Here is a 10,297-nt window from a genome sequence, read left to right on the forward strand (position 1 = left end):
TCACGAGGAGTTCCGGAATGGCCCGGAGGTGAAGATTTGTATATAGGAAGTCCAGCTTCGGCCACCGGGAAAGTTTCGGGAGTCACCGATATTGTACCGGGACCACCGGAAGGGTCCCGGGGGGTCCATCGGGTGGGGCCACCTATCCTGGAGGGCCCCATGGGCTGAAGTGGGAAGGGAACCAGCCCCCTGGTGGGCTGGTGCGCCCCCCTTGGGCCTCCCCTGCGCCTAGGGTTGGAAACCCTGGGGGTGGGGGGCGCCCCACCTAACTTGGGGGGCAAGTTCCCCCCTTTGGCCACCGCCCCTACTTGAGATTGGATCTCTAGGGGGCCGGCGCCCCCCAGGGCCCCTATATAAAGAGGGGGGAGGGAGGGCTGCGCACCCAAGCCCCTGGCGCCTCCTTCTTCCCCCCGTAACACCTCTCCCTCTCGCTGAGCTTGGCGAAGCCCTGCCGAGATCCCCGCTACTTCCACCACCACGCCGTTGTGCTGTTGGATCTCCATCAACCTCTCCTTCCCCCTTGCTGGATCAAGGAGGAGACGTCTCTCCCAACCGTACGTGTGTTGAACGCGGACGTGTCGTCCGTTCGGTGCTAGGATCATCGGTGATTTGGATCACGACGAGTACGACTCCATCAACCCCGTTCTCTTGAACGCTTCCGCTTGCGATCTACAAGGGTATGTAGATGCACTCCTCTCTCTCGTTGCTAGATGACTCCATCTTGGTGATGTGTAGAATTTTTTTTATTTTCTGCAACGATCTCCAACAGCTTGCATATGGTAAAAATGCAGATGCTATTGACGTGTATGTCTGGATGGGGGAGAGCACATATATTGAGGCCATGGAGAAATTAGCCTGCGCCATGGTGAAGGTGTGCGGACCGGAGTACTCGAAAGAACCAAATCCAAGGATACAAAAAAGTTAGTAGCAATTGGAGCAGTAAGGGGTTTCCACGTATGCTCGGTTTATACGAGGTCACACGAAAAAGGCCACTATCATACTTGAAGAAGTGACATCAAATAATTTGTGGATTTGGCGGTTCTCACAACGGCATCAATGTGTTTCAGCGGTTTTCGTTGTTCAAGAGACTTTGTGATGGGGATACTCCGGCGTCCAACCACACCATCAACGGGGATGACTACATCAAGGTGTACTACCTTGCCGACGGTATCTATCTTTAGTGGACGGCGTTTGTGAAGACTATACCCAATTGCCAATGTAACAAACGATGTGCCTTTGCACAAATATAAGAGGCCGCTAGAAACAATGCGGAGAGCACATTTAGAGTGCTCCAAGCTCGTCTTGTATTGTTCGTGGAGTTGCAATGACATGGGATCCGAGGACACTGTGGCAGGTAATGACATGTTGTGTAAGCCTGCATAACATGATTGTGGAAGACGAGGGCGCATGGATAGCACAGACACATGATTTTGAGAAGGCCGAAGTACATGTCCGCCTCCCGGAACAAGATGCAAAGCACGTTGTGGACCTTCTACAGATGCATCGACAACTTTAAGATACACAAATGCATGCGCAACTATTCAATTATCTTACGGAGCATTTGTGGACCCACACGGGAAATCATAGTATTTTATGTTTGAATTATGCACTCCGAATAAAATTTATGTTTGCACTATGCATTTCTCTATCTCAACACATCTTATTTGTGTGTTACATTCATTGCTACGTGTATTCGTATACATGTGTTTGCACGGATTTGAGGATTTGTAAATGAAGGTATGGTTCCAACGAACGGTCAGGAAATGGTGCCGCACAATTGTATAGCTAGCTCGACGGTTTGCACTGTTCCACATTCACAGCCAGGAAGTGGAGAGCAGAGTTTCAGGTGAAAAAACAGAGCACCGAGCAGAGGAGGATCACTCATGTCGCGGCGAATGAATCTACTGATGGGGTGCCTTCTCCTACGATGAGCTGATTCGCTGGCAGTTTTGGGTTGCCCTGCATGAGCGGTTGGTTCTCCCGCGTGTTCTCGTGCATTCCCGCGCCACGCGTCGTGCCGCCATTGGGGGCCCTGGATTAGGCTCCCTTCCCTCCACTCTCACCCCGAGCCTCTCGCTGGCCACCTCACTCCGCCTCCACTGTTCGGTTCCCTCCCCAGCTCTCGTCTCCCGACACTCCAAACCCCACCCATGGCGGAGCGCCTCGCGTCCTCGGCCTCCCTGCTCCCCAGTGCCGCCTCCCCTTCGTCGTCCACCCGCCGCGCCGCCGTCGCCTCCGGGCTCCGCCTCCGCCCGTCGCCGTCGCGCTTCTCACAGGTCCGTCGGTTCTCTCCTCTTCCTGTACGTCCAGCAAGTTCGATTGGACCTACCTACCGTTGCCGAGCTGCTTCCTTACCTGGTTCTACTCAACTGCGTAAGGAAGGCTGCGAGGAGAGCGCGCGGTGGCGGTGGCGCCGCCGGGGTGGTGCCGCGGCTGCGGGTGGTCCGATGCATGGCGGCGTCGGAGGCCGCGCAGCTCAAGAGCGCGCGGGAGGACATCAAGGAGATCCTCAAAACCACCTACTGCCACCCTATCCTGGTACTCTTCAGCTCTACTCTCCAGGCTGCTAACAAACTGACAGTAATATTGCATTGCATACCCAAACTGAAACAGAACAAAGTTTGAGTCGTCACAGCATCTCTGTCAGATCGCTCAAAAACCATATTACTACCATTACTGAATCAAAATTTTAGCTCGTCTCCCTCAAATGTTTTCTTCACTTGCCGTTTTATGAGCGCAAAAGTAGGGAGGGACACGCTCGTCCGCCGGTGGTGGTGGCGGCGAAACTGGGGATTGTTGGGCTGGCCGCCGGCTGCTGCCTGGCATTGGTCCCAAGGGGCGACGACGAAAACAGTTGGCGCGCCACGCCGCAGCCACCCGTGCCTCTGTGGTTTCTAGTCCGCGTGGCACTCGGCAGCGTCTTTTTTGTGTCACATGATCAACGCTCGGATTAGTGTGCTCGCCTTGGATCGATTCACAGTTGTTGACAACAAGCAAAGTCTCGTGTGCGTCTGCGTGCACAAGCACTAGCAGGCGGCATGGGAATTGTTTGTCAGCATAGCCGACTTGTAAAAGGGCACAACTCTGGAAAAAAGAAAAGGAAGGCTCCCAACGACAGTACCTGTGTGTGTGCTCTCTGTCGTTGCTCTGTTTTTTTGTTCATTATTCTACCGTGCCCTCATCAGAGAAGAGATTCACCGAGCTGTGATAGGAGTCCACCGACCAACGTGCGTAGGGAGACGGATGAGGGGTAGCAGCTCACCAGGATTCACTACGAGATACGACAACAGTTGGCGGCAGATTTCCGATGCAGGTACAAGCACAAGCGTGCTAAAAATCAAACAGCAACAAGGGGAAAGAGGTTCAGAGCCGAGATGGGAGAGGGAGTGCTGCTGGTGCCGCGGTTCCTGATCATTCCTTGATGCCGCCGTGCTCACGCCTCCTCTGAGTATTTGTAGCTGCCCTACTGGTAACTGTGCTGAGCCCACTGAGAGTGAAGGGTGCAATACCATTGATACCTGATGGAGATGAGCATAATTGTGATGCATGTCAATTCTGTCAGATGATACGAAACAAGTCCCTCCTTGCAGAAATGAGTGAAGGGAGGATATCGTCAATTCTAGGAAACAAACCTAAAAATTGCGATCATCGTATACATGCCGTCACATATCGTATGCAGATGCTAATTTTTTTTTTCTATTATGCTCAGGTCCGTTTGGGATGGCATGATTCAGGTACATATGACAAAAGTATCGAGGAGTGGCCACAGAGAGGTGGAGCCGACGGAAGCTTAAGATTTGATCCTGAGTTGAGTCATGGAGCCAATGCTGGTATTTTGTCAGACTAATTTTGAGCCTCAAGCCTTGTACCTTGCCAAGTGCAGGGTAGTAGCTAACATACTTGGATGTTTTGTTTGCCAGGTCTTACTAATGCTTTAAAGCTTATTCAACCAATCAAGGACAAATACCCAGGTATCACCTATGCGGATTTGTTCCAGTTGGCGAGTGCTACATCAATTGAGGTTTGTGTGTTTCCTCTGCTCAAGTATCCTACTAGGTTATTCTGTCAGAATGACAAGTAGATTCTATGCACGTACTAATTTCATTTGTCAATCCCATTCCAGGAAGCCGGTGGCCCGAAACTTCCGATGAAATATGGGCGGGTAGATATCACAGCACCTGAGCAATGTCCACCCGAGGGGAGGCTTCCTGGTTAGTGTTTCTGCCAAATTCATCATTTTAACAGTGATGTCTTCTTCTACATTTAAATGTCTGAATTTACAATTTTGGAGAGTACTTATCAAGGTGAATAAATTGACTGATGCTAAATGTGCATGTTACGCAGATGCTGGCCCACGTATTCCTGCTGAACACCTTAGGGATGTATTCTATAGGATGGGCCTTGATGACAAGGTGTGAGATGATGCTAGAAACTTGAAAGAAAAAACATGTCTGCTTGTGTGTTGCTGATAACCTGAGGTGTTTTGTGCAGGAAATTGTTGCATTGTCTGGAGCACACACACTTGGAAGGTCACGCCCCGACAGGAGTGGCTGGGGAAAGCCAGAAACAAAATATACAGTATGTTTTCTAATTAGGAGCCAAAACTCAAAACCCAAATCGTGCTTTAAAAATCTTCGCAACCTTGTTCTTCCTTGATTTTGATTAGTTTCAACTGGTCACCAATCACCTGGCCAAAACTAAGCTCTTATTGTTACTGTGTCTGCGTGTCTACAGAAGGATGGGCCTGGTGAACCTGGAGGGCAATCATGGACAGCAGAATGGTTGAAGTTTGATAACAGTTACTTCAAGGTGGGCCCAATTTTATTTCATGCTTTACTGATTAAACTTTTCGTTGGAGTCTCGATCATTTGAGGTGTCAACAATGCTTTCAGGACATAAAAGAGAAAAGGGATCAGGAGCTTCTAGTATTGCCTACAGATGCTGCACTATTTGATGACCCATCATTCAAGGTAAACCTGACTGTTGTCACTTTATGGCTGGTGATACTGCTATGAAATACCAATACCTAAATTCACTTTTTGCGCACACGCAGGTATATGCGGAGAAGTACGCAGAGGACCAGGGTGCATTCTTCAAAGACTACGCCGAAGCCCATGCCAAACTGAGCAACCTTGGTGCAAAGTTTGATCCTCCTGAGGTGAGCCCACCATCCTCCCATGTCCATGCCTAAAGAGCAAACGCGACAGAAAGGAAGTTCAGATCTTTAGGCTCTTGCATTCCACATGTACTTCTAGCTGCTAAAGTTTTGGTAAAACCTAACGCATGATTTGATATTACCCTGAAGGGATTCTCGTTGGACGATGACAAGCGTGCCGCGGCAACCGACGAGAAGCCGGTTGCTGATCCAGCACCAACGGATGCTACTAATGGCACAGGACCGCAACCAGAGCCCTTCGTTGCCGCCAAATACTCTTACAAGAAGGTTTACACTTATACAATCTATGACTGGTTCTAAGATGTTTGGACGGAGCATGCTAGTGAAGTAGTGCGCCAAAAATTTAAAATGCGTGGCTCTTAGGGATCTTTGAAATATTTGAAAATTGTTTGCTTGTGAACTTTTGCAGAGAGAGCTATCCGACACGATGAAGCAGAAGATCAGAGCCGAGTACGAGGGCCTTGGAGGCAGCCCAAATAAGCCTATGAAGTCCAACTACTTCCTCAACATTATGATCGTGATCGCAGGATTGGCATTCTTGACTTCTCTGGTCGGGAACTAAGAGCGGTGGTCTGACGAGTCTTTTTTTCTTCATCTGTTGTAATTAACCATTTTCCAGGGACTGGTCGGCATGCAAGATGAGCATGTAAAACAAATGCAATGCTTTTGGTCATCTTACGTTGTCTTGAGTTTTCATCATTCGAAGTAAAAAGAGACAAAACCAGTAAATTGCTGGAAACACTGAACCGATCGATCAACAAATCGATATGATACCTGATTACAAGATGGATTTCAAGGAGGGCAGCCTCCATCGACTTTTGCTGTTTCCCCTAGGACTTTTTTGTTCCATGTGTGTTCTAAAAATATTGCGCTGATTTTTTGCAACTTTTTTTGCCAAACCATGGGAAAATATTTGAATGATGTATGCGCATAGTAAAAATATTTGCACAATGTGTTTGAAATGTTCCAATATCTTACCATTTATGTACAATAAATTCCCTAGCTGAGCATTGTGGAAATGGATATCACAGATGGGCCTACGCATCATCCTCTCCCGCCCCTGGAATGGGTATATTGCCCCAGTGGTATAAGATAGTGTGGCTTTCGGGCTGTAAGCAATCATGGACATAGGTCCACCTACCTGTACTTTTTGATCCAAAGAGAAATGGGCTCCAAGAGAAACTATCATGAAAAACTCGGAAAAGAAGAAGAAAAAGTACCCTCAAACCAAGTATTAACAGACTAGAACTGTGTAACATTTAAACTCCGGAGGGTAAAATAGTACTCCCTCTGTAAACTAATATAAGAGCATTTAGATCACTAGTTTAGTATTCTAAACGCTCTTATATTAGTTTACGGAGGGAGTATTTGAGATTGACATATTGTAATACCAACAAGGGCAAGACATGTAAATGTTACTAGTTAACTGTGCAGAGAGTGTAATGAAGAGCATATACTACAGGGCACAAACACTACGAGTGCGTGATGCAGTACTAGTTGGGTGGAAAGCTGGGCAACTGACACGTGCACGGTGCATCCGAATTCTGGGCAGTGGTATTGATATCAGTTGTGTCAATGCAGGAAAATCCCCACAAATAACTGTCCTATGGCCTTCCACTGGTTATTCAAGTTAGCCATGACAGACCTATATGCATAGCATACATGAACGTTAGAGTAGGCTGTTTCAAGGAATTTAGCCGTACTACAACCTAAAGTGGTTGAGGAACAGACTTGACTTTACATTAGATAACGTACTAGGTTGTTATGAATCACACATATGCAGGAAATAAACTGAAGGATTTCATGGGAGCCGTGGTTTCAGAATATGTTGTCAACTGTTGGCAGATTAGAGTTACATGGTCAGGAAGACCTCCACAAGGGTCCTATGTGTACTACTTGTATGGAAATGTGTCTGAAATTAAGAAAATGTTTTCTGGCTAATCGCTATGCATGTTAAGTTGCTAACTGATGGTGGAACATTCCGCTTATTATTATGTTGGGGTAGCTGCAAGGAAAAGGTAGTACAGTACCTCTTCATGTTGGGCACTTGATTCCAGGCATCTCCAACTTTGGATGACACGTCGTCTGCTTTGGAAATCCTTATATGTTTCTCCCCCCAAAAAGAGCAGCACAAAGAATCTGAAAGATTATTTCTGGATGCATAAAAGGAACTAGGTTTCATCAATTCAGAAGCAATAACAATGCTTGCATATATGACAGAATTACAGTTTTCAGCTCAGAACAAAAACAGTAAGGCCTACTTAAATACTCCCTCCCTCCGAAAATACTTGTCATCAAAATAGACAAAAAGGGATGTATCTAGAACTAAAATACATCTAGATACATCCACTTTTATGCATTTTGATGACAAGTATTTCCGGACGGAGGGAGTAGCTCACACATGGCATCAGTCATTGATTTTCTACGCAAATGGAAAAAATTGTGATATACCTGCAAAATATGTTTAAAAGAATCTATCATATACACTAGTACTGATACAAGAGTTATTGAGGATGGAGGTACTATCATGAAACCAAGTCAACGACCGTCTTGGGCATATGCATTAATGCACAGTAAGAGATGAAATAGAAATGCAAATGTTCCCTTCAATCGAACAATGGTAGAATGTAAGCGGAGAATGGCACATTCTCTTTCTTGCCAAACACACAAGAATGATGAATTCACAAAGAAAAAAATCAAAAGAAGAAACACATCCTTACTGAAGGGACCTCTGGTGGATTATCTCTCTTCATCACAAATTCCCTTGGTACTTACACCCCTGGCCCTGAGATCTGATTATCTCCATTGTCTGAACCATAATCCTCCCGTCGATCCTCCCTGTAGCTGATAGGTCACACTGAAGAAGATGCACATACATATTTGGATAGCTGGATAAACAAAATAACTTAAAGAAATGAATAAATGGATACACATAGCGTTTCTGACAAAATGCAGGTGGTGGTATCAAGTTTCAGTTCCTCGGGATTTCCTGCTTTGTCCTGATCCACAGAACTTCAGCCACAGAAACTGTTTATAGAACAGAAAAGAAAATACAGAACAACAATCAGCAAACACGGTTCTTTGTTTGCTACTTAGTTGCTTAACTCAGAACATAACAGTGTACTATCATCAATCCATCGCTGCCATTGAGGTCGAAAAATCCAAAATACTACAACGAAGTAGATCAAGTCCTGCTGAGAACACGGAAATCGCCCCCCTTTTGCTGCAGAAGGAATTACCACTGGTATATGGAACCAGCAGGGCGACCAGCAGCTTGAATCGATTCAAAGCGTGTGATCCTGTGGCTTGGCAGGATCCGGGCTGGGGTGGGAGTCTGCTCCTCCGGCTCTGGCTCCCGCTGCGGCCCCTGGTGGACTATCTCTGTTTCTCACAAATTCCCTAGGTACTCACACCGCTGAGACCTGATTATCTCCAACGTCTGAACCATAATCCTCCCGTCTGACCACACAGATCCTTGCCATAGCTGATAGGTTACACTGAAGAAGATTTACATACATATTTGCATGGCTGGATAAACAAAATAACATAACGAAAGGAATATCTGGATACATATAGCGTTTCTGCCAAAGTGCAGGGTCCAAAGTTCCAGTTCCTTAGGATTTCCTGCTTTTCCTGATCCACAGAACTCAGTCATAGAAAGTGTTTATACACAACAGAAAAGAAAATATAGAACAACAATCAGTCAAGACAGTTCTGTGTTTGCTAGTATCTCCCAGTGGAAGATATACAACAATTAGGGCACAGAAGCTCAGATTTGCACATCAAATTGTGGACAGCAAAACTTAACAGTGCAGCAGACATGCTGCTGGTGGTGTTTGAATTGCTTATCTCAGAACAATAACAATGCGCTATCATCAATATATCGCTGCCACTGAGATGGAAAATCCATAATACAACAAAGTAGTACTCCGAAATCCAGCTGAGAACACCGAAATCGCCCCCCTTTTGCTGCAGAAGAAATTACCACTGGTATCTGCAACCAGCAGCTTGTGATCCTGTGGATTGGCTAGGGTTTGACAACCAGCAGCTTGTGATCCTGTGGATTGGCTAGGGTTTGGCAACCAGCAGCTTGTGATCCGGGCTGGGGTGGGAGTCTGCTCCTCCGGCTCCGGCTCCCGCCGCGGCTGCGCGCTTGCGGGCGATGAAGGCGTCGAAGACCTCACGGCGCCGGGCGGCCTTGGCGCGCGAGGGCTCGATGTTGGCGTAGGAGAGGCGGGCGGCGACGGCGATGAGCGCGGCCCCGGTGAGGAAGAGGCCGGCCGTGGCGGCGCGCTGCCGCCGGGTCGCCGTGTACTGCAGCCACACCATAACCTACCTATTCTCGCTAGTGTGGAAGACGGAAGGGAAGGACTACCCGTAAAAGGAATTGTGAAGACGTATTCATAGCACTACGTCTTCGCATGTCCAGGACGCTGCGCACAGAACGAGCAGAGTATTTTTTTCAGATTCAGAGAGCAGAGCAAAGGGCAAGAATGAGATTTTCAGTCTCCACTTAATGGTATGACAACCAAGCAAATTCGCACAGTTGTTGAGGCAGTGTTCGCGATTGCTCGGCATCAAAGTAACCAGCTCGCATCATCAATTCATGGATGGACATGCACTAATTACAGCACGCACGACATGAACTGCACCACCGTAGTACACACACCACCACTCTGCTAGTAGTACTACCAAACACTGTGTCTAATAGCTCCGGCCTATCGACGACAGACACTGAGCAAGGTCGACGGTGGCGCTGTTGCCGCCGTGGGCGCTGGGCGAGCCGGCGGGGACGTCGTCGTCGTCTTCGCCGCCACTGCTGCTGTTGCTGCCAGCGTAGTCGCGCTCCTCGGGGATGGGGTCGAGGCATCCCTCCACTGCGCGGCGAAGGCGGAGCCTCTGCAGTTGCACGACGTGCATGGTCTCCGGCGGGGCTGCTTCGTCGGCGGCGAAGCGGAGGACGGCACAGGACGTCGTGGCAGGAGCCATGACCGGTGGGTATCTTCTCTGTGATCAGTTGCAGCGACGCGGAGAGGTTCTTCCGTTCTTCGCCTGCCGGGCCTGGCTGCTGCTGCTGTACGGTGGTGGTTGTGCACGGTGGGTTCAGTGAGGAGCAGAGCA

General features: G+C 48.1%; 2 protein-coding genes across 2 annotated transcripts; one reads left to right on the forward strand and one right to left on the reverse strand.

The window, feature by feature from the left end:
• The first annotated feature begins 2,088 nt into the window (after nt 1-2,088).
• Nucleotides 2,089-5,966, forward strand: LOC119325534 (probable L-ascorbate peroxidase 8, chloroplastic). Its single transcript, XM_037599268.1, has 12 exons — nt 2,089-2,276; nt 2,383-2,538; nt 3,710-3,830; nt 3,921-4,021; nt 4,124-4,211; nt 4,345-4,412; nt 4,492-4,578; nt 4,735-4,809; nt 4,893-4,970; nt 5,054-5,158; nt 5,306-5,443; nt 5,586-5,966. The coding sequence occupies exons 1-12, from the start codon at nt 2,151-2,153 to the stop codon at nt 5,736-5,738; spliced, it is 1,296 nt and encodes a 431-aa protein (XP_037455165.1). The 5' UTR covers nt 2,089-2,150; the 3' UTR covers nt 5,739-5,966.
• Nucleotides 5,967-9,618: 3,652 nt separating this feature from the next.
• On the reverse strand, nt 9,619-10,297 carry LOC119320405. The gene has a single exon (XM_037594504.1). It carries the CDS (start codon nt 10,163-10,165, stop codon nt 9,881-9,883), a length of 285 nt encoding a protein of 94 aa, XP_037450401.1. The 5' UTR covers nt 10,166-10,297; the 3' UTR covers nt 9,619-9,880.

This window comes from Triticum dicoccoides, chromosome 6B, assembly GCF_002162155.2.
Source record: "Triticum dicoccoides isolate Atlit2015 ecotype Zavitan chromosome 6B, WEW_v2.0, whole genome shotgun sequence".
NCBI classification, from domain to species: Eukaryota; Viridiplantae; Streptophyta; class Magnoliopsida; order Poales; family Poaceae; genus Triticum; species Triticum dicoccoides.